This window comes from Lepus europaeus, chromosome 11 (genome assembly GCF_033115175.1).
Source record: "Lepus europaeus isolate LE1 chromosome 11, mLepTim1.pri, whole genome shotgun sequence".
In the NCBI taxonomy this organism is placed as follows: domain Eukaryota; kingdom Metazoa; phylum Chordata; class Mammalia; order Lagomorpha; family Leporidae; genus Lepus; species Lepus europaeus.
Window position 1 is genome coordinate 39915728 of NC_084837.1, and position 24108 is coordinate 39939835.

General features: G+C 45.2%; 2 protein-coding genes across 5 annotated transcripts in view; one reads left to right on the plus strand and one right to left on the minus strand.

The window, feature by feature from the left end:
• Positions 1-3500, minus strand: part of LOC133769903 (signal recognition particle subunit SRP54) — an 87886-nt gene extending 84386 nt beyond the window's left edge. For all 3 annotated transcript variants that reach the window (XM_062205271.1, XM_062205267.1, XM_062205269.1), the window contains exon 1: positions 3183-3500. The gene's annotated coding sequence lies outside the window, so the exon portion shown is untranslated. The remainder of the gene's footprint in view (positions 1-3182) is intronic.
• Positions 3501-3520: 20 nt separating this feature from the next.
• Positions 3521-24108, plus strand: part of LOC133769905 (uncharacterized) — a 45709-nt gene continuing 25121 nt past the window's right edge. Inside the window, exon 1 of one of the 2 annotated variants that reach the window (XM_062205275.1) lies at positions 3521-3924. In XM_062205275.1, coding sequence (XP_062061259.1) covers positions 3828-3924 — 97 coding nt within the window. In that variant the 5' untranslated portion in view covers positions 3521-3827. The remainder of the gene's footprint in view (positions 3925-24108) is intronic. The other variant, XM_062205274.1, reaches the window with a different exon arrangement.

Consider the following 24108-nt stretch of genomic DNA (forward strand, 5'->3'; position numbering starts at 1 on the left):
ACTAGTAATTTTTATTTTCTTACCTACACCGTTTGTAATTTCTACGTTTTCATTAATGACAAATAATATTTTTGAAGAGTCATTGGCGTTTTATTCGGTTTTTTCCTTAAGATTTATTTATTTATTTATTTGAAAGGCAGAGTTACAGAGAGGCAGAGGCAGAGGCAGAGGCAGAGAGAGAGAGAGAGAGAGAGAGAAAGTATTCCTTCCACTGGTTCACTCCCCAGAAGGCAGCAACGGTCAGAGCTGAGCCTATCCAAAGCCAGGAGCCAGAAATTTCTTCCAGGTTTCCCACATGGGTGCAGGGGCCCAAGCACTTGGGCCATCATCTACTGCTTTCTCAGGCCACAGCAGAGAGCTGGATCGGAAGAGGAGCAGCCAGGACTGGAACCGGCACCCACACAGGATGTCATGGAGACAGCAGATTAACCTACTGTACCACAGGGCTGCCCGTAGCTGCTCCAATTCTGATCCAGCTCTCTGCTATGGCCAGGGAAAGCAGTGGAGGATGGCCTAGGTGCTTTGGCCCCTACACCTGGGTGGGAGACCCAAGGGAAGCTCCTGGCTTCTGATTTTGGATCAACACAGATCCGGCTATTGCAGCATCTGGGAGTAAAACCTCAGATGGAAGACCTCTCTCTGCCTCTGCCTCACTGTAACTCTGCCTTTCAAGTAAAAGTAAGTAAACCTTTTAAAAAATAAATTCATTTAAAAAAAGAACATGCAATGAAAACATGGAAGAGGAGGGATAAGACATATACTCACTCAGTCACTCAATTATTCCACTGATATTTAAATAATGCCGATTAGCTAAAAATGAAATTCCAGGGATGGTAAAGAGGTTTTAGGGGAAGTAGCCTCATCTGAATTCTTGATTAGGGAAGCAAATAAGGCATAAATATTTTGAAAAACATCACTAGCTATACTGATGTACAACCAAGCTAAGAATCACTGCAGTAATAAGCCATACTCCTCAAAGCAAAGAATGGAATGAAAACTGTTCTATACCGTAAAAATATCTTTAGACAATGTAGCACATGCAAATGAGGGAGAAAACCTCCAGAGAGGAGACTAAAAATACTACATACTCCAAAAGTCTAGTTGAGAGATGCACTAGGCTTGAAATAGAGAAAGAGAAGGCAAAATGGAAAGAGAATAGAATGAAGAGCTAACCTAAGAGGCAGAAGCTATAAGACCTAAATATCAGCTGGTTGTGCAAAGTGAAACACAAGGTAAAATGACTACAATGTCCCCAGTATGATTAACCAGGTGGCTAGTGATGCCATGAGCCATAGAATGAGCAGAGACAAAAAGGGATGTTGGTTTCAAAGTCACAGATAACAGAGAAAAGTTCAAGGGTCTTAGTTATTTGCAGTGCTTTGCTACTTGAGTCAGATGTGTTCATTCATTGGTGTTCTTTTTCTAAATTCGACATGCATATAATCCCCAAACTAACAAGTGATGAAAACTCAAAACACAGGCCGGTGCTGCGGCTCACTTGGCTAATCCTCCGCCTGCGGTGCCGGCACACCGGGTTCTAGTCCCGGTCGGGGCGCTGGTTCTGTCCCGGTTGCTCCTCTTCCACTCCAGCTCTCTGCTGTGGCCCGGGAGTGCAGTGGAGGATGGCCCAAGTGCTTGGGCCCTGCACCTGCATGGGAGACCAGTAGGAAGCACCTGTCTCCTGGCTGCCATGGCGGCTGTTTGGGGGGTGAACCAACGGAAGGAAGACCTTTCTCTCTCTCTCTCACTGTTTAACTCTGCCTGTCCAAAAAATAAAAAATAAATAAATAAAAAACACCTCAAAACACACTGAGACTCACTGCTGTTATACGCTTTTGTATATGTGCTTTAGTTCATAGTGAAAAAGGGAGGAAAAGGTGGAGATAGCACATTTGGTTTTGGAACTATGGAGTTTTCAGAAAGCACAATACTGTCACTCACGAGATGGATGCTAAAGAAAAAGGTTTTGTAACGGTCAGCATACAAAGATGACACCATGGAAGCCATGGAGGTAGATGGAAGGTCATTTGGGTTACAGCAGTGACTAAGCGCCATCTCAAAGGAGAGAGGCACCCAGGACTGAAAAGAACCAAAGGCATAAAAGCTTTTACTAATTCCCTTCCACTTCCCCAAAAGCAAATCAACTACAAGGGGAAAAAATACCATTTATGGCTATCTTACTATGCTCCAGTGGCAGGTTCAGAATTTCCAGATACACAGAATAATCTGTTTTGAAGAGGCTTTTGTACAGTGCTCCATATTCAGTTAGAAAATACTAATTGCCCATAGCAAAAAACTGAGGGAAAGGGGTGTGAGGGAAATACCTCCCTCTCTTCTGGCACCACCATTGCTATCTATTACACACTCTACCAGATACATTCTCGCATCTCCTTTCACCCTCATATTAAGCCTGCTGGTAGACAAGGAAACTCAGGCTAGACTGAAACAGCAACTTGCTCAGGTTCACAAATTCCCTAAGAAGTACATTAACCCTCATCTGTGTTCCTACAGCTCCATGGCAGTCACCAGAGTTTCTCGTGACTGATCTTGATATAATGTGTATTTACACACCTCTCTCACTGTACCGTTAGCTTCTCAGTGTCAGGATTTGTGTCATTTATTCCTGTAACCCTACAGCTAAGAACAAGTAAATACTTTGTTAAGCATATTAAAGAGCCAGGTAAATTCGGCATCCAGAAAGCCAAAAGAGTTAAGTTTCAAGAAACAGACAGCAACGTCAAACGGTACAGCAACGACAGTATGTCTTCAATCACCCCTGACATTCCTAATTCTGCTACTGAACGTCTACCACATGCCGGACGACGTGCGAAGCACTACAGACACACGGAAAATATAACCTGGTACCCGTCGAAAGGCTTTCGGGAAGGCAGCCACATGTAAATGTTTGCAAAGAAACGCAAAACACTCAGGCCTGAACCTGCCTACAACTGACTTGGCTCGGGTATATCTTTAGAGAACTTGAAAGGGTCACAGCGCATCTCTGAACTAAACTTCGGCTGGAAGTCACGAGATGAAGACGGACCAGAGCATCTCAGTCTCAAAGATGACAGTCGCTGGCCAGGGGGCAAAAATCCCTCCAGGGCCTCTAGACTCCCCAGCAGGGCTGAGGCTGCTCCTAGCTGCCCCTCCGTAGTCTGGGGCGGGAAAAGGCAGACACTTACCGCAAAAGGCACCAATAACGCCGTGGCCCTAAGGGGCCAGGAAGTCCTTCGAGAGGCCCCACGCCGTGGGAGGAAAACCAGGAAAGCCGGGAGTACACACACAGGAACGGCCCCACAACCTGACTTCCCGAACTACATAAACTAGGGGCCCAGCGCCCAGCACCGCGACGCCAACTCCCACCAGCTGGAAGACCGACGACTGCCACCGAACCTTCCGCCCAATGAGGAAACGTCACCACTCGGCGAAGTCCTGCCTTTCAGGGAGGAAGCACTTCCGCTTCCGGGGCACGCCGCCGCGTTCCGTCGGCGGGTCTCCCGAAACGCCTGGGGGAGGTGTTTGTCGCTTCAACGGGCTTTTGGCCTTAGCTTTCCACCGCTGAATAGCTGCGTCGACAGAGTTCGGCGAAACAGGAGGCTCTTTAGGGATGCAGGCCTCGTGGAGCCACCTTAAGAAAAAGTGACTACTCTGAGCGCTACCAGCTAACTGGCTCGTAGAGAGACGCACGTGAGAAGTTCGCCAAGGGGCGGGGCTTAGGGCCTTCGCCGCCGCGACAGGTGGATTCCTCGGGGGGTGGAGCCTGGGGTCGGGCCGGCTCTGCCTGCGCGTGCGCAGTACTACTCAGCTCCTGCTACACTTGCTGCAACATGGAATTTGCCACAGCTCGGCGAGCTGTACTCCAGCTCCTCGGTACTGTGGCTCCCGCTGACCTCCCCGCGCTTCTCCAGTGGATGCGAACCACCCGTAAGCGACCACAGTCAGAGGCGGGTGGTTGGGGCAAGGAAATGTGGGAGCAGAGCTTGGGGACTTAGACGGTGTGAGGCCAGAAGCCGTTCACGGGGTCGCTGTGCCGCTGTCTGCTCTTCCCAAGGGGTAGGTCTGGCGGGGCACACCTCAGACCGTGAGCCGCTCTCAGTGCCGCTTGTGGTTGGGGGCAGGAAGATCCGGTTCTGCGTGGTTTGTGAGTTCGTTGACTTCGGACAAGCCCCTAACAGGCTCCCGAGTGCCTAGCCCCGTTTCTCTTCATTACGCCCAGAGACTTTGGAGAACTCTGGGATACTACCCGAAAAAGCACCATGCAAGAGAGGCTTTGTGCTGAGGAGCAGGAAGCTATGACCCTGGAGGTACAGTCTCTCCAGTTGCTATTAGTGCATTTATTTTCCCAGTTACGAAATGGACTATTTAATAGCAGCTTTCGATTGGGAGGAGAGAAGGGAGATGACTGGTTATAAATCGTTAACATGACTAGTAATAGAAATAAAAAGCACAGGTTAGAATCAAGGAAGGGTAGTACTAAAAAGCGAAGCCTGGTGAAAGCCCTCTAGGATAGGCTGTGCTTGGTAACTGTGCCCAACCATGTGATGCCTTTCCACCAGCAAACCTGCGTCTCCGTGGTTATTTCCATCCAGAATCATCGTGTGAAATGACTCCTCATCCTAGGTTTGCAGCCTTTACATCTTCTTGAAACTCAGTTAAGTCAGAGCCCATCAGCGGGTTTAGGTATTATAATACACATTTGGGGGGCGTTTTAGATAAATATGGCAAGCTAAAATTAACCTGGGCATGTGATAGTGAGGCTTACCTGGGAAAAATACTTTAATAGAAAAACTATTTATGTAGCTTTGTCTTTATACATACAAAATTATGTCAAGATAGGAATTTTCAAAGTATGCTGAGTATCCTATCGTTTCATTTGAATCCTTTATTGCAGATCCCACTGGGACTGTGTGTGGAGCATCTGTCCCTCTGGCCGGGGCCATGGACCCTGAAGCTGAGGTCCTGTTGGCACATGAGATGAATAGGCAGCCCCTGCCTCTGACCTGGCTTCCCTGAACAGGTGGTGGTTTCTTGTGTGGTGGGTGTCCGCCATGTCAAATGGCTGGGCAGAGCGAGTGTGGAGCCAGAGGAAAGTTAGAGCCTTTGGCAGCAGTGGGATTAGAAAGGCTTCTCTCCATCCGTGGACTCGGGCACAGAGCCCTAGGCTGAGGAGACTGTGCAGTCAGGAGAAGTAACTGCCAGCTCTGGGTGGAGTGGCCATGGCAGGGCTGTGATCTGACAGGATGTGTCTCTGGATGGGGGCCTAACCTGGCAGGCAGCTGAGCCCGATGGAGAGGAACAGTGCCCCAGGAAGGCTTGGACCTGGCATCTATGACGGCTACAAGCCCCTGTGCCAGCCGGGCAGAAGGAAGTGCACGTGATCTGTAAGGCTGTGGAAGACAGCTATAATGAGTAACCTGATGCTATGGCCCTAATCTGGAACCTTCCAGGTATGCTCAGCAGTGCGTGGCACGGTGTCTGTGTCTGTAGCTCTTTTCGCCATCCATCCTTTGGCCTCATTGCCACAAAAGACCTTTCCCTTTCCTTCCACTTCCCGAGCATAGCCCTATGCTACGCTTTCCTAAGGCAAACCAAGACACCCACCCTCCTCCAACAGTGTTACATACCCCTCTGACCTCTGACCCTGTGTGAGGAGTCAGGAGCTGTTGGTGCAGGGGGCTAAAGATAAAAGGAATTCTGGAGATAAGCAACTTTTTTATTTTTATATTTTACTTTTTTGAAAGAGTCACAGAGAGTGGAGGAGAGAAAGAGAGAGAGAAAGGGGGGAGAGAGAGAGAGATCTTCCACCCACTGGTTCACTCCCCAAATGGCCACAATGGCCAGAGCTGGGCCAGGCTGAAGCGAGGAGCCAAGAGCTTCATCCATGTGTCCCATATGTGTGTAGGGGCCCGAGGAGTTGGGCCATCCTCTGCTGCTTTTCCAAGCACATTACCAGGGAGCTGCATTGGAAGTGGAGTGTCCATATGGGATGCCAGCCTTGCAGATGGAGGCTTAACCTGCTATACCGCAACACCGGCCCCCAAGATAAGCAACTTTCTATTTCTCTTCTTACCCCACCTCCACTTATGATCTCCATTATCAACAAGGCCTTTTTTTTTTTTTTTTTTTTCCAGGAAATGTGTAATATGAGAAAGAAAAAGGTATATGCTGTTTTTTACTACCTCTCCGGGAAGCTGGGGGATTGTGAGAAAACCTAGGGGCATAATTCTCTCCCTTTACAATTCTAATTTTCTAAATCCGTCAGTAAAGTGATATCTTTTTTAAAAGTTCCTTTTTTGGGGACGAGATGTGGTGTGGCAGTAAAGCCCACAGCCTGCAGTGCTGGCATCTCATATGGGCACCGGTTCAAGTCCTGGCTGCTCCTCTTCCAATCCAGCTCTCTGCTATGGCCTGGGAAAGCAGTGGAAGATGGCCCAAGTCCTTGGGCCCCTGCACTTGTGTGGGAAGACCTAGAAGAAGCTCTTGACTTCGGATCAGTGCTGATCCAGCCATCATGGGCAACTGGGGAGTAAACCAGTAGATGGAAGACTTCTTTCTTTCTGCCTCTCCTTCTCTCTCTGTGTAACTCTTGCCTTTCAACTAAATAAATAAATCTATATAAAAAAAAAGTTCCTTTATTGCCTGTCTCACCTATCATATCCCAGTTGTTTATAAAATGGTGCCAATTTCCATTATCTTTTTTTTTTTTAAAGATTTATTTACTTATCTGAAAGGCAGTTACAGAGAAAGAGAGAGATTTTCCATCACTTCCCAAATGACTGCAGTTGCTGGAACTGAGTCAAGCTGAAACCAGGAGCTTTATCCGTGTCTCCCACCTGGGTGCCAGGGTTCCAAGCTCTTGGGCCACCTTCCACTGCTTTTCCAGGAGCATTGACAGCGGGCTTGATCAGAAGTGGAGTAGCTGGGACTCGGAACTGGCATCCATATGGGATGCTGGCGCAGCAGGCAGCAGCTTTACCCACTGCACCACAGCACCTGCCCCATTGTTGAATCTTTTTAAAAACTTACTTGTTTGAAAAGCAGAGAAAGGGTCCAAGTCCTTGGTTACCTGCACTCACAGGGGAGACCTGAAAGAAGCTATTAGCTCCTGGCTTCTGCCTGGCCCAGCCCTGGTCGCTTTGGCCATTTGGGGAGTGAGCCAGCAGATGGAAGATATTTCTCTCTCTCTCTCTTTCTCTCAAATAATTTTTTCAAACTTTTTTAGATATTTTGAAATAAATAAAAAAATCTTGAAAAGCAGAGAGATAGAGATCTTCCATGTACTCACCAAATAACTGCAAAAGGCAGGACTGGACCAGGAGCCACAAACTCCATCCAGGTGTTCCACATGCATGGCAGGAACTAAAGCACTTGGGCCATCGTTGGCTGCTTCCCAGGCCCATTACCAGGGAGCTGGATTGGAAGCAGAGCAGCTGGAATGTGAACCAGCACTCCAGTATGGGATGCGAGCGTCCCAAGTGTCAGTTTAATCTGCTATGCCACAACACCCACCACATATTGTTGAGTTTTGAGGATTCTTTTTAGGTCCTAGATATGAGACCTTTTGTCAGATTTAAGGTTTGCAAGTATTTTCTCTCAGTCTATAATTTGTTGTCTTCTTAACACAGAGTTTGTAGAACAAAAGATTTTATTTTTGATGTTATCTAGCTTACCTATTTTCATGATCGTTTTTATGTAAAGCCTAAGAACTCTGTTTAGCCCTAGATGCCCGAGGTTTTTCCTCTTTGTTTTTTTCCCCCAAAAGATTGTGGTTTGTGTTTTAACCTTCAGTTCTTTAGTCTCTTTGAATTGTTTTTCAATGAGCTGTGTAGTTTAAGTCAGAGTTCATTTTATTCTACTGTCAGTGACCTTTTGCTTCATTTACTGTTGAAAAACTATCTTTTCTCCATTGAATTTCTTTTGTACCTTTATCAAAAATCAGTTTGGGCAGGGCTGGGATTATGGAGCTGTGGGTTAAGCTGTCACCTGCAACAGCACCATCACACATCAGAGTGCCAGTTCTCAGTGCTGATCCAGAATTCAGCACTCCCAGGAAGGCAGCAGATGATGGCCCAAGTACTTTGGCCTATGCCACACATGTGGGAGACCACAATGGAGTCTCCCCTTCGTCATTTGGGAGTAAACCAGCAGATGAACGGTATGTTTCTGTTTCTCCCTTGCCTCTGTTGCTCTGCCTTTCAAATAAGTACATCTTTTTTTTTTTTTAATTTTTTTATTTTAACTTTTTTTTTTTTTTTTTGACAGGCAGAGTGGACAGTGGGAAAGAGAGAGACAAAGAGAAAGGTCTTCCTTTGCCGTTGGTTGACCCTCCAATGGCCGCCACGGCTGGCGCGCTGCGGCCGGCGCAGTGCACTGATCCGATGGCAGGAGCCAGGTGCTTCTCCTGGTCTCCCATGGGGTGCAGGGCCCAAGCACTTGGGCCAACCTCCACTGCACTCCCGGGCCACAGCAGAGAGCTGTCCTGGAAGAGGGGCAACCGGGACAGAATCCGGCGCCCTGACCGGGACTAGAATCTGGTATGCTGGCGCCGCTAGGCGGAGGATTAGCCTGTTGAGCCACGGCGCCGGCCAATGCATCTTTTCTTTTTTTTTTTTTTTTTTAAAGGTTTTTAAAGGTTCGGTTTGGGAGAACCAGCACCGTGGCATAGCAGGTAAAGCCACCTCTTGCAGCACCAACATCCCGTAAGGTGACAGTTTGTGTCCCAGATACTCCACTTCCAATCCAGCTCCCTGCTAGTGGCCTGGGAAGACAGTGGAGTATGGCCCAAGTAGCTGGGCCCCTGCTACTCACATGGGAGACCAGGAAGAAGCTCTTGGCTCCTGGCTTAGTCCTGACCCAGCTCTGGCCATTTTGGCCATCTGGGGAGTGAACCATCATGTGGTAGATCTCTATCTCTCTCTCTTTTTCAAAATAAAAAATAAATCTTTAAAATACAATAACTAATAGATCAATTGGGTGTTTTTATGTGACTCTTGTTCTGGGTCCTCTGTTTTCTTCCACTGATCTGTGTATCTCTCCTTGTACCATTATCACACCATCTTAATTTCTGTTTAATAATCTTAACATCTCAGAGAGATTGATTCCTTACATGTTACTCTTTTTCCAAAATTGATTGATTGATTCTAGAGTCTTTGCCTTTTTATATATATTTTAGGATAAATTTACTATGTAAACAAAAAGCTTTATTAGATTTTTTTAAAAGATTTATTTATTATTTGAAAGTCAGAGTTACACAGAGAGAAGGAGAGGCAGAGAGAGAAGTTTTCCATCCATTGGTTCAGCACTTAATTGGCTGCAATGGCCAGAGCTGAGCTGATCCAAAGCCAAGAGCCCGGAGCTTCTTCCTAGTCTCCCACATGGGTACAGTGGCCCAAAGACTTAGGCCATCTTCTACTGCTTTCCCAGGCCACAGCAGAGAGCTGGATCAGAAGCAAGCAGCCAGGCCTAGAACCGGCGCCCATATGGGATGCCAGCACTGCAGGCTGCAGCTTTACCCGCTACGCCACAGTGCCAGCCTCAAGAGATAGTTTTTTAAATCAAACATCTAATAGGGGCCAGCAGTGTGGCACCAGTTCGAGTCCCAGCTGCTCCACTTCCAATCCAGCTCTGCTGTGGCCTAGGAAAGCAGTAGAAGGTGTCCCAAGGCCTTGGGCCCCTGCACCTGTGTTGGAGACCTGGCGGAAGCTCCTGGCTCCTGGCTTCAGATCGGCATAGCTCCAGCTGTTGCGCCATCTGGGAAGTGAACCAGCGGATGGAAGACCTCTCTCTCTCTCTCTACCTATCTCTACCTCTATCTAACTCTGCCTTTCAAATAAATAAATAGATCTTAAAAAAAAAATTACCTCAGGGGCCATTGCTGTGGCATAGAGGGTTAAGCCGCTGCCTGCAGTGCCAGCATCCTATATGTGCGCTGGTTGGAATCCCGGTTGCTCCGCTTCCAATCCGACTCCCTGCTAATGAGCCTTGGAAAGGAGCAGAGGATGGCCCAAATGCTTAGGCCTCTGCACCCACATGGCAGACCCCGAAGAAGCTCCTGGCTTCAGCCTGGCCCAACCCCACCCATTGTGGCCATCTGGGGAGTGAACCAGCAGATGGAAGATTCCTCTCTTTACCTGTCTTTCAAATAAATAATCTTTTTTTTAAAAAATTACATTGAAGCTATAAATAAAATTTGGAAGAATTAATATCTTTGGAATGTTCTGTCTTCCAATTCATGAACATGGTTTCTAATTAATTAGATTTTGCTTGATTTCTTTCATCAGGATTTTGTGATTTTTATCCTACAGATCCTACACGTGTTAATACCTAAATATTTCATGTTCTTTGGAAATGGTTTTTGTTACTAATTTCATTTCCCCTTAGAAAAGTGTGATTTATTATTGCCTGTTGATTTTGTAGTCTGTGACCTTGTTGAACTCTTTAGTTCTAGAAATGTTTCTGTAGGTTTCTTAGAATTTTCTAAAGGGGAGACTGGCACTATGGTATAGCGGGTAAAGCCACTGCATGCAATGTCAGCATTCCTGATGGGCCCCGTTTCATGTTCTGGCTGCTCTACTTCCTATCCAGCTCCCTGCTAATGGTCAGGGAAAGTACTGGAAGATGGCCTAAGTGTTTGCCCCGTACCCACACAGGAGACCCAGATAAAGCTCCTGGCTTTGGCCTGGCCCAGCCCTAGCCATTTCAGCCATTTGGGAAGTGAACCAGTGGATGGAAGATCCCTTTCTGCCCTTCAAACAAATAAATCTTTTTTTTTTTTTTAAGGAATTTTCTGAATGGATAATCACACCATCTATACACAGACATGATTTTGTTTCTCTTTTTTTTCCAAACTGTATGCCTTTTATTTTTTCCTTCTTGATATGCTTGATAGTACTTCCTTCAATGTGTTGAATAAGAGTAGGGAAAGCGTTCAGTCTTTCACCATTTAGTGTTAGTTGTAGGTTTTTTTGTAGATGATTTAGTTTGAAGAATTCCCTTCTATCCTTAGTTTGCTGAACAATTCCATTGTGGACTGATGTTAGATTTTGGCGAATGCTTTTTCTGCATCAATTAATAGCATCATGTTTTTTTCATCTTTAGTTTGGCTTATGTGGTAGATTACATTGATTGTTGGGTACTGTATTGAACCAGCCTTATTTCTGGAAAAATTCCTGTTTGGCTGTGGAGTATAGTATAGTGCTTTATTCAATTTGCTTAATATTTTGTTGTGGAATTTTTCCATCTAACTTCAGGAGAGATAATGGTTTGTAGTTTTTTACTTAGTGTAGTTTTGGTATCATGGTAATAACCTCATAAAAATCAATTAGGTGGGCCGGTGCTGTGGCGCAGCCGGTTACTACTCTGGCCTGAAGCGCCAGCATCCCATATGGGCGCCAGTTCTAGTCCTGGCTGTTCCTCTTCTGATCCAGCTCTCTGCTATTTCCTGGGAAAGCAGAAGAAGATGGTCAAGTCCTTGGGCCTCTGCACCTGCTTGGGAGACCCGGAAGAAGCTCCTGGCTTCAGATTGACTCAACTCTGGCCATTTCAGCCATTAGGGGAATGACCCATCAGATGGAAGACTTATCTCTCTCTCTCTCTCTCTCTCTCTGCCTTGCCTCTCTCTGTGTGACTCTGACTTTCAAATAAATAAATAAATCTTTAAAAAATCAATTGAGATATGTTCTATTTTCTGCAATCTATTATATAAGTCTGGTGTTAATTCCTTTCCAAATGTTTGATAGAATTCCTTGGTGAATCATTTTGGCTTAGATTTCTTTTTTAAATATTTTAATTGCAAATTCAGTTTCTTTTTGGGCTATAGGACTGTTCTGGTTATCTGTTTCATCTCTGTGAGTTTTGTAAGTTTGTTATTCTTTAAGAATTGGCCGGCGCCGTGGCTCAACAGGCTAATTCTCTGCCTTGTGGCGCCGGCACACCAGGTTCTAGTCCCGGTTGGGGCACCGGATTCTGTCCGGGTTGTCCCTCTTCCAGGCCAGCTCTCTGCTGTGGCCCGGGAGTGCAGTGGAGGATGGCCCAAGTGCTTGGGCCCTGCACCCGCATGGGAGACCAGGAGAAGCACCTGGCTCCTGGCTTCAGATCAGCACGATGTGCCGGCCGCAGCAGCCATTGGAGGGTGAACCAACGGCAAAAGGAAGACCTTTCTCTCTGTCTATCTCTCTCACTGGCCACTCTGCCTGTCAAAAATTAAAAAACAAACAAACAAAAACAAAAAAACAAAAAAGAATTGGTCTGTGCTTCTAAGTTGTTGAATTTGTGAGCTTCAGTTATTTGTAACATTGCCTGATTTTTCTTTTACAGTGTAGGATCTCTATGTATATCTCCTCTTTCATTCCAAATATTGATAATCGGAGCTCTTTCTCTTTTTATGTTTGTATACCTTAGTAGAAGTTATTGGTTTTGTAGGTCTTTTTCAGAACCAAATGTTTGTTCTATTAATTTCTGATTATTTTTATTTTTCTTCTTGCTTTTTTTTTTTTTTTTTTTTTTTTTGCTTTCTTGGGGTGAGATATTTGATTATTGATTTAAAACCTTTCCTCTTGCTAATGTAAACCTTTAGTGTTTGTTTTTGTTTTTATTTGAAAGTGAGAGTTACACAGAGAAAGGAGCGGCAGGGAGAGAGAGAGAGAGGTCTTCTATCCAGTGGTTCACTCCCTAATTGGCCACAACAGCCAGAGCTGCACTGATCCAAAGCTGGTAGCCAGGAGCTTCTTCCTGGTCTCCCACGCGGGTGCAGGGGCCCAAGGACTTAGACTATCTTCTGCTTTTCCAGGCCATAGAGAGAGCTGGATCGGAAGTGGAGCAGCTGGTGCCCATATGGGATGCTGGCGCTTCAGGCCAGGTCATTAACCCGCTGTGCTGCAGCGCTGGCCCCCAACCTTTGGTGTTATAATTTTCTGTTAGCTGTGAAGTAACTGAATCCCACGAATTTCGATTTTCAATTTTAATTTTCATTCTGTTCTATGTTTTTTTTTTTAATTATTAAAAACTTTCTCTTATTTAGAAGTGTGTTTAATTTCTGTGTATTGGAGATTTGCCTTTTGTCTTTGTGCCATCAATTTTTAACTTGACTCCGTTATGGTCAGAGAAAATATCCTGTGTTATTTTAATTATCCTAAATTTTTTAAGATTTATTTTATTTATTTGAAAGAGTTATAAAGAGAGAAAGAAAGAAAGGTCTTCCATCCATTGTTTCACTCCCCAAATGTCTGCAACAATTGTAACTGAGCCTTTCAGGAGCGAAGGGCTTCTTCTGGGTCTCCCACTTGGACACAAGGGCCCAAGCACTTGGGCCATCTTCTACTGCTCTCCCAGATGCATTAACAGGGAGCTGGATCAGAAATACAGCAGCCAGGACTTGAACCAGTGCCCATACCCGACGCCGATGCCGCCCACCAGGGCTTTAACCCACTGCGCCGAAGCACCAGCCCCAGTATTTGCTCTTAACCTACAACTCCCATATACTTGAAATCATCTCTACATTACTTATAATACCAAGTACTATATAAATCATTGAAATTATTTATATACAGAGTGTTTTTAAAAATTGTATGTATTTATTTATTTATTTATGTGAAGGCGTTAGAGATGGAGAGACAGAGATCATCCATATGCTGGTTCATTTCCCAGATGACCACAATGGCCAGGCTGAAGCCAGGAGTTTCTTCCAGGTCTCCCATGTGGGTGGCCAGGGGCCAGGCACTTGTTCTGTTGCTTTTCCCAGACCATTAGCAAGGAGCTGGATCAGAAGTGGAGTGGCTGGGACACAAACGAGTGTCCCTATGGGATGCCAGCGTTGCAGGCAGCAGCTTTTCCAACTATGCCGCAATGCCAGCTCCCAGAGTATTTTTATTTATTTATTTATATGGGATGCTGGCACTGCAAGCGGCAGCTTTACCTGCTACGCCACAGCGCCAGTCCCTGGTGAGTGAATTTTTAAAAAATGATATATAGTTGTATATATGGTGGAATACTTTTCAGCCTTAAGAAGGAAATTCTGTCATTTTTGGCAACATGGATGAATCTAGACGATATTATACATAGTGAAATATGCCAGGCACAGAAAGACAGTTACTACGTGGTCTTACTCCATCTGTGCAATCTAAGAATGAACAGATCATACGAGCAGAGATTAGAATTGTGGTTTCCAGAGGGTAGAGGAAGGGCACAAGTAGACAGGAGAAGGGAAGGTGTTGGGGAAGGGAGACATTAGTGAAGGATGCAAGAGGAGTAAGTTCTGGTGATGCACGGTACAGCCTGGTGACTATGGTTAATAAGAATGTGTTATGTGGAAGAATGGATTTTAAATGTTCTCACCACAAAAATAAGTATGTGAGGTAATGGTTATGTGAATTAGCCTGATTTGATCATTCTACAATGTATGTTTGTGTTGAAACATATATATAATATATATATATATATACATCTATCTATCTATATATATACATACACACACACACATATATATGTGCATATTTATACATTCAATTATTTTTTGTCATTTAAAAATACAATTTTATAAAGAGGGCTGGAGCTATGGTGTGCCTGTGGCTCCGGCCTCCCATATAGGTGCTGGTTCAAGTCCCAGCTGCTCCACATCCAATCCAGCTCCTTGCTAATGCACCTGGGAAAACAGCAGAAGGTGGCCCAAGGCTTTTTACCACTGCACCCACATGGAAGACCCGGAGGAAGCTCCTGGCTTTGGACTGGCCCAGCTCCAGCCGTTGTGTTCATTTGGGGGGTGACCCAGTGGATGGAAGACCTCATTCTCTTCCTCTCTCTTTGTAACTCTTTCAAGTAAATAAATAAATCTTAAAGAGAAAGAGAGAAAGAGGGGCAAGTGTTAAGAGGGGTACCACATCAGAGTGCCTAGGTTTGGTACCTAGCTCTAGCTCCTGACTCCAGCTTCCTGCCAATGTAGACCCTGGGGAAAAGTGGTGAGAACTCAAATAATTGGTTTCCCGCCGCTCACATGGAAGACCTGGATTGAGTTCCCAGCTCCCAGATTTAACCCTGGGCCTAGTCCTGGCTGTTGTAAGCATTTGATAAGTGAAGCAACAGTAGATGGAACCACCCTCTCTCTGTCTCTCAAATAATTAAAAGTTTAAGAAATTTAAAAAAAAAAAACCAGGATAGTTAGACTGGTGATAGGATATCCTTAAAAGTCTAGAATGAGACTTGACACACTGAAAAACAGAAAACCCATCCAAACATTGTAAACAAGGGTGCCATGATCAGCAGGTGAGGCTTAAACAAGATAAATTTAAAAAGTGTATATAAGGTCTTTTATAGTGGGGTGAAATTTATATCATGGAACTAGTACTGAATTATTTTTTTAAGATTTATTCATTTATTTGAAAAGTAAGTTACAGAGAAGAGAGTTGAAGAGACAGATATCTTCCATCTGGTAGTTCACTCCCCAAATGGTTGCAATGGCCGGAACTGGGCCAATCTGAAGCCAGGAGCTTCTTCGAGGTCTCACATGAGCACAGGAGCCCAAGCACTTGGGCCGTCTTCTTCTGCATTCCCTGGCCATAGCAGAGAGCTGGATCAGAAAAGGAGCAGCCAGGACATGAACATGTGCTCATATGGGATGCTGGTTCTGCAGCTGGTGGCTTAGCCTACTATACCATAGCGCCAGTCCCATCTAATACTGAATTAATAATGATAGTCTAAAAGTGAGGTGCTCATTGACTGTGGGGTTCCCAAACTGTGTGAAGAGGAAATAGGATTCAAAACAAATGGTGGCACCAACATTGTGGCACAAGGGATTAAACTGTAGCCTGCCATGCTTACGTCCCACTTGGGTACCCATTGAAGTCCTGGCTGCTCCACTTCCCATCCAGCTCTCTGCTAATGCACCTGGGAAAGCATTGGAAGATGGCCCAAGTCCTTGGGCCGCTGCACTCATATGAGAGACCTGAATGTAGGTCTAGGCTTCTGGCTTCGGCCTGACCCAGCCCTGACCATTGGAGCCATTTGGGGAGTGAGCCAGCAGATAGAAGATCTCTTCTCTGTCTCTCCTCGCTCTGTAACTCTGCCTTTCAAATAAATAAATACATATTTGGGGGGAAAATGGTAGTCTTAATACTTGAGTGGATATATAGAACATGGAGTTTGATTCATGGATTGTCAGCTTTGGTGACTTTTCCCATATTTATTATTAAATATGAGTAGGAAAAATTTTTTAATGGTAACATTTTTTCATCTCCTTAAAAGAACAAAAGAGAGAGATCTTCAATCTGCTGTTTTTTTTCCCCAAGTGCCTGCAACAGCCATGGCTGAGCCAAGCATAAGGCAGGAGCAGGACCTCTATCTGGGTCTCCCACGTGAGTGTCTGGGGCCCCCTTGAGCCATCATCTACTGCCTCCCAGAACACATTAACAGGAAATTTTAGATCAGAAACAGAGCAACCAGGATACAGACTGTGGCTCCAATATGTGATGTGGATGTCCCAAGCCTGCCTTGTGAAACTAATTTTATATATTCCATGATTCCCCAGATGCAGGTAGGAGCCAGGGCTGGGCCAGACCAAAGCCAGGAGTTCAGAATTCAATCCAGGTCTCCCACATACAAGACAATGACCCAGCTACTAGAGCCATCATTTGCTACCTCCCATGGTGCATAGTAGCAGGAAGCGGGAATTAGCAGCAGAGAACATCCTAAAAATCAGTTTAACTGTTACAGCAAATGCCAACTTTAAGTAGGATTTTATTTTATTTATTTTTTTTTTTTTGGACAGGCAGAGTGGACAGTGAGAGAGAGAGACAGAGAGAAAGGTCTTCCTTTTCCGTTGGTTCACCCTCCAATGGCCGCCGCGGTTGGCGTGCTGCGACCGGCGCACCGCACTGTTCCGATGGCAGGAGCCAGGTGCTTCTCCTGGTCTCCCATGGGGTGCAGGGCCCAAGCAGTTGGGCCATCCTCCACTGCACTCCCTGGCCACAGCAGAGAGTTGGCCTGGAAGAGGGGCATCCGGGACAGGACCGGTGCCCCGACTGGGACTAGAACCCGGTGTGCCGGCGCCGCAAGGCGGAGGATTAGCCTAGTGAGCTGCGGCGCCGGCCCTAAGTAGGATTTTTTAATATTTGTTTATTTTATTTGAAATGCAGAGTTACAGGGAGAAGGAGAAATGGAACTCTACCACCTGCTGGTTCATTCCCCAAACGGCCACCATGGTCAGGGCCGTGCCAGGCTGAAGCCAGGAGTCAGGAACTCCATCCTGGTCTAAAGTACTTGGGCCATCTGCTGCTGCCTCCTCATGTGTGTTAGCAGGGAGCTGAATTGGAAGTAGAGTGGCTGGGACTGAAACTAGGGTTTGTATAGTATGTTGGCATCATAGGCAGTGACTTAACACACTGTACCACAGCAACAGCTCCAAAGTAGGAAATTGTTAAAGAAATATATTGTGGCCAGCCTGCAATGCTGGCTCCATATATGGACACCAGTTCGTGTCCTAGCTGCTCCACTTCCAATCCAGCTCCCTGCTAATGTGCCTGGGAAAACTGCAGCAGATAGCCCAAGTGCTTGGGCCACTGTACCCACATGGGAGACCTGGAAGAAACTCCTGGCTTCAAATTGGCCCAGTTCTCCTACACCCTCCTCTAACTCTGCCTCTCAAATAAATAAATCTTAAAAAAAAAAAAAATGTTGTCCTTCTTCAGTTCAGGTCCTGGCTACTCCACATTTCTGATCCAGCTCCCTGATAATGAGCCTGGGAAAGCAAAGGAAGATGGTCCAAGTCCTTGGGTCCCTGTCCCATGTGGGAGACCTGGAAGAAGCTTCTGTGTCCTGGCCTTGGCCTGGCCCAGCCCTGGCTGTTGCAGCCATTTGGGGAGTGAACCACCAGATGGAAGATCTCTCTCTCTCTCTCTCTCTCTCTCTCTCTTTCTCTCTTTGCTTCTCCTTCTAACTGGCTTTCAAATAAATAAATACATATATACATACGTTAAAAAAAAAAAAGTTGCCCTTTAGAAAAGCTCTTCTTTCTCTCTTTCCTTCCTACCTACTGCTTGTATTTAATTTGAGAAAAACTTTAGTGTCCTTAGGCAGCTGATTAGCGCTTTTCTCTAATCTTTTTCCAAGCAACATTACCACACATTCTAAAATAGCTGTTATGCATTTTTGGGGGGGGGGGTGGAAGAATAATTGGAATTTAATGATGGCTGTCAAATACTGAATTTGACAATGTCTCTAAAAGTTTTGATGATTTTTTTCCCCCAGAAACCTTTTATTTAAGGAATACAAACTTCATAGATTTCATAATTACAACTTTAGGAACATAGTGATTCTTCCCACCATACCTGCCCCCTATTATGCATGTTAAAAGATGTTCATCCTTAGTTGTAATTAAATGCATACAAATTAAGACAACTAAGCTTGTTTTTCTGATATTGTTCAATGTTGTAAGGATTTGGTGAGACATTTTTACACATTTTGGCTAAAGTAAATTAGTATAATATTTCAGCAAAGAAACTTGCAGATAGCAGAATCCTTTCAAATGTTTAAGCACTTCCATGTCTAAGGATTTATAGTAAGGAAATGATCAGAGATACAGATGCGTCAAAGAATGTTAGCTGCTTGTCTCTACTTTTCAAAATTACAACTATATGGAACCAGCGCTGTGGCATGGTAAGTTAAGCCTATGCCCAGAGTGCCAGCATCCCATGGGGTGCCAGTTCAACTCCTGGTTGCTCCATTTTGGGTCCAGCTCCCTCCTAATGGCCTGAGAAAGTAATGGAAAATGGCCCCCGTGGGAGACCTGGAATAAGTTCCTGGCTTCAGATGGGCCCAGTTCCAGCAGTTGCAGCCATTTGGGGAGTGAACCAGCAGGTGGAAGACTTCTCTCTCTTTGTCTCTCCCTCTTTTGTCTGTAACTCTGCCTCAAATAAATAAATAAATCTTTTTATTAAAAAGTTGTAATTATTTGAAAGAGAGTGTTCGATCTTCCATTGCTGGTTCTCTCCCAAGTGGTCAAAACAACTAGTTATAGGCCAGGCTGAAGCCAGGAGCCAGTAGCTTCATCTGAGTTGGTGGCGGGACCCAAACACTTGGACCATCTTTTGCTGCTTTTTCTCAGGCCATTAGCAGGGAGCTAGGTGGGAGGTGGAACAGCCAGGACACAAACCAGTACCCATATGGGATGCCATTGCCACAGGCAGCAGCTTTACCTGCTACACCATAATACCAGTCCATTAACTGAATGATTCTTAACCTTTCTCTTACTAGTCTTCAGTGTAATTTTGTTTTGTTTTGTTTTGAGTGTAAGTGTTTGAAAGGGAGAGCAACAGAGAAAGAAATCCTCCATTTACTTGTTCACTCCCATCATGCCCAAAACAGCCGTGGGTGAAACAGGCCAAAGCCAAGAACCAGGAATTCCATCCTGGTTTCTTATATGGGTGGCAGGGACCCAAGAACTTAGGCTATCATCTGTTGCCTAGCAGGAAGCAAAGGTAGGACTAGTCACTCCAATATGGACTGTGAGCATCCCGAGTGGTGGCTTAATCCTGTTGTCCCACAATGCCTACCACATTAATTAGTAACAGACTCTGGAGCCCAAAATGTAAACAATAATAGTAATAACTCATTAGAAATGGTTTCTGGACTAAAAGTGAGTGCACGTAGAGCATGTAGCATGGTGCCTTACATAAAATACTCAGTGAACACCTCTTAACCGCTTCCTAGAAAACTATAGATAGTATGTATACATGTAAGCATACAATTGTTGGCCATTTGTTGACTGCATAAAGCTCATATTTGGATCCTGTTAACTAGAATCAGGGTGAAGAATCCTTTTTGGGGCCAGCGCTGTGGCCCAGTGGGTAAAGCCACTGCGTGCAGTTCCAGTATCCCATATGGACGCTGGTTCGAGTCCCAGGCTGCTCCACTTCCAATACAGCTCACTGCTAATGCACCTGGCAAAGCAGTGGAAGATGGCCCAAGTCTTTGGGCTCCCGCACCCATGTGGGAGACCCAGATAAAGTTCCTGGCTCCTGGCTTCAGCCTAGCCTAGCCCAGGCCATGATAGCTGTTTGGGGAGTGAAACAGTGGGTAGATGACGACTCTCTCCCTCTCTTTCTCTATAACTGCCTTTCAAATAAATAAGATCTTTAAAAAGAATCTCTTTTTACCCTTGAATGTGGTTGACTTAGAGTTTGTTGTCTAGGATAAGGGATACAAAGTTGAGACTTTGTTTTTTCACTCATTATCCTTGAGGTAAAAGAAATGCAGTCTTCACTTATTGAAGGTTTTTCTTGATGACCAAATGATTTAATATACAATGTCATAGGGTCTCTCATTTGACTGATGGTGCTCACATCAACTGACAGATTGACTCCCAGAGAAATAGGTAACTGGGGAGCTGGCTGGAAAGCTCCAATGATGGGTCGGAGTTTACAGCCATTGTCATCCTTCCTTGCTCCAGCTTTCTAGATTTTTACACATGGTTAAGACATTTGAGCCTCCACTGCCACCACTATCCCTTCCATCTCTATCAGAATCCTATATCGGAGCCGGCACTGTGGCGCAGCAGGTTAAAGCCCTGGCCTGAAGTGCCGGCATCCCATTTGGGTGCCGGTTCTAGTCCGGGTGCTCCTCTTCCAATCTAGCTCTCTGCTATGGCCTGGGAAAGCAGTAGAAGATGGCCTAAGTCCTTGGGCCCCTGCACCGATGTGGGAGACCCAGAAGAAGCTCCTGGGTTCGGATCAGCACAGCTCCAGCCCTTGTGGCCATCTGGGGAGTGAACCAGCAGATGGAAAACCTCTCTCTCTCTCTCTCTCTCTCTCTGCCTCTCCTCTCTCTGTGTAACTCTGGCTTTCAAATAAATAAAATAAATCTTAAGAAAAGAAAAAAAGAATCCTATATTAATAGCAGTTGGAATTCTAGAAAGCTATAAAATGATAGCAGAGCTCAAGTAATACATTAGAGAACTAGATTGCCAAACTTTGTCGAGTCCCAAGGCCATATTAAAAGGGACTGTTAAGGAAGTCCAGAAGATAGAAGATAGCAGCAGCCAGCCAGATGGCAAAGGATGTGATGACCACACCATATGAAGAACCATAGCTAGAGCTGTGGAGAAGAGATGAATAAGATGGTGATGGGAGAGCTGTTCCTAGCCTTCGCCTTTGCACTCCAGAGAGGCTGTGTGGCAGAGTTCGCCGTTCAGATAGACCTGCATTCTCTGACCAACATGACCTGGGCAAGTAGGCCATCTTTCAGCTTCTCTTTTTGTTGTGAAAAAAGGTGGTACTGTTACCATTTCCGTGTTTGGAAAGTACTGTACAAAGCTGAGCGTGCTTTAGTGCTCATTCGGGAAATATATAACATTAAAGATGATGATACCTCTCAGGCTGAAATTGAAACAATATGAGTTAATGTTACAGAGAAGCAGCTTCTGGCTCAGACTGAAGAAGAATTCCCGTACTTGAATGAATTAAAGGCTGAACACCATTAGCTAAGAGTTCGTGATCCAAATACCCTTTCCACGCCAAGAATCTTCTTGTATTTTATAACTCAAGCCTATATGAAAACTGTTTTATTGACATAGCTGTATATGTTACAGAATTAAATCAAAAGAAGTTAGGCCCTGAAATATTTCATCTTACTATAATGAGATTTTTGTTTTTGAGGTTTATTTTTTATTTATTTGAAAGGCAAAGTTACAGAGAGAGGAGGAGAGACAAAATGAGAGAGAGAGATCTTCATCCTCTGGTTCACTCCCCAAATGTCCATAACTGCTGGGGCTGGGCAAGGCCAAAGCCAAGAGCCTGAAGCTGCTTCTGGGTCTCCCACGTGGGTGCAGGGACCCAAGAACTAAGACCATCATCTGCTGCTTTCCTAGGCACATTAGCAGGGAGTTGGATCAGAAGTGAAACAGCTGAGTCTCGAACTGGCACCCATATGGGATGCCAGAGGCTTAACCTTCTTGTGTTACAGTGCTGGTCCCTAAAATGGGATTTTTAAAAAATATTTTATTTATTTATTTGAGAGATAGAGTTACAGACGGTGAGAGGGAGAGACAGAAAGATCTTCCTTCCACTGGTTCTCTCCCCAAATGGCCACAACAGCTGGAGCTGTGCCGATCCAAAGCCAGGCGCTTCATCCATGTCTCCCACACAGGTGCAGGGGCCCAAATGATTGTGCCATCTTCTGCTTTCCCAGGTCATAGCAGAGAGCCAGATGAGAAGAGTAGCATCCAGGTGCTCATATGGGATGCCAGTGCCACAGGTGGAGGGTTAACCTACTGTGCCACAGCGCCGGCCCCATAAAATGGGATTTTTATTGACTCTTTTAATTTATACCACTTATAGATTGAGAGAACTTGCCAAGAACCACTAGTGTGAATAGTATTTTAAAATTAAATTTGATGGGCTGGCACCATGGCACAGTGGGATAAAGCCCCAGCCTGTGGCGCCAACATCCCAAATGGGGTTCCGTTCAAGTCCCGGTTGCTCCACTTCTGATGCATCTCCCTACTAATGTGCCTGGGAAAGCAACAAAGGATGGTCTGAGTTCTTGGGCCCCTACACCTGTGTGGGAGACCTGGAAAAGAAATTCCTGGCTCCTGGCTACAGATTGGCTCAGCTTTGACTATTGTGGCCATTTGGGGAGTGAACCAGTTGATAGAAGACCTCTCTCTGTCCCTGTCTCTACCTCTCTCTGTAACTGTCTTTCAAATAAATAAATCTTTTTTAAAAAATTAAATTTGAGGCATGGAAGCTCCCGTAGAGTCTGCCTGTGGAGGGAAACTAAGCAGACACTAGGTACTAATTAGCACCTTGGGAAAATTAGATTTTAGAATTAATTTTAGAAAATTAATTAGATTTTAGAGATACAATGAAAAAAACCTAGTGGTGGGGGGTGGACTGCATCAAAGACCCTATTTAAGTTCTACCTAAAACAATTTGGAATGCATCTGAGTAGTATTTTTATTTTTCTATGATTTATGTTTGTTTTAGAAATGATTTGAAGCACTAGCTTAGAATATTACACTAAATACGTGAGGAGAGGAAAAAAGAGCTGACAGGACTTCCCACTTGAGTTCAGAGAGCCAAATAGTAAGTCTGGGTGTTAACTGGTGTTGTTCAAAGGGAAGTTAGGCAGAGAAAGAATCTGAGTAGGGACACAGAGAGTGGTATAATGAAAAAGAGGAGTCCATTTGCCAGGCAGCAGTTAAATCCTTGTGCAGCCTGCTTTGCCACTTTGGAATTCATTTAACCTTAGAAGCCTTGGTTTCCTAATCTGTAAATATGTCTTGCTTTGTCTTCCTAACAAGGGTGTCATATTAGTTAAATATTTATTTTCTGTAAAACATCCAAATTTCAGATGTTACTTGTGACAGGAATATATCATTCTGAACAAGAAATCATTTTATGTTTAAGAAGGAGACCAAGAATTTATTAGAAATAACCAAAAATTGGGGTTATGTGAGGGTGGATGACACTTCAGGATGTCCTTGTTTTCCTTTTGTAGCTAATTCTAAACAATAAGAAAAATACAATCTCCCTGTGGTTCTTTTACCCCAGCAAGAATTCAGTATAAGAAAGTCTTCTGGGGCTGGCATTGTGGCATAGCAGGTTAAGCATCCCATATCTGAGTGACTCATTCAAGTCCCAGCTACTGTTAATGCACATCCTGGGAGGCAGCCGATGATGGCTGAAGTGCTTGAGTTCAGGCCCTCTGTGTTCCAGACCTGGGTTTTCTTTCTAGCTCCTGACCAGGCCCAACTTTTTTTTTTTTTTTTGACAGGCAGAGAGGACAGTGAGAGAGACAGAGAGAAAGGTCTTCCTTTTCCGTTGGTTCACCCTCCAATGGCCGCCGCAGCCGGCGCACCGCACTGATCCGAAGCCAGGAGCCAGGTGCTTCTCCTGGTCTCCCATGCAGGTGCAGGGCCCAAGGACTTGGGCCATCCTCCACTGCACTCCCGGGCCACAGCAGAGAGCTGGCCTGGAATAGAATTCAGCGCCCCGACCAGGACTAGAACCCGGTGTGCCAGCGCCACAGGCGGAGGATTAGCCTGAGCTGCGGCGCCTGCTGCAGGCCCAACTTTTTGGTCCCTTCTGGACTACATTTGGCATCCTAGACAATGACTGACTGCTA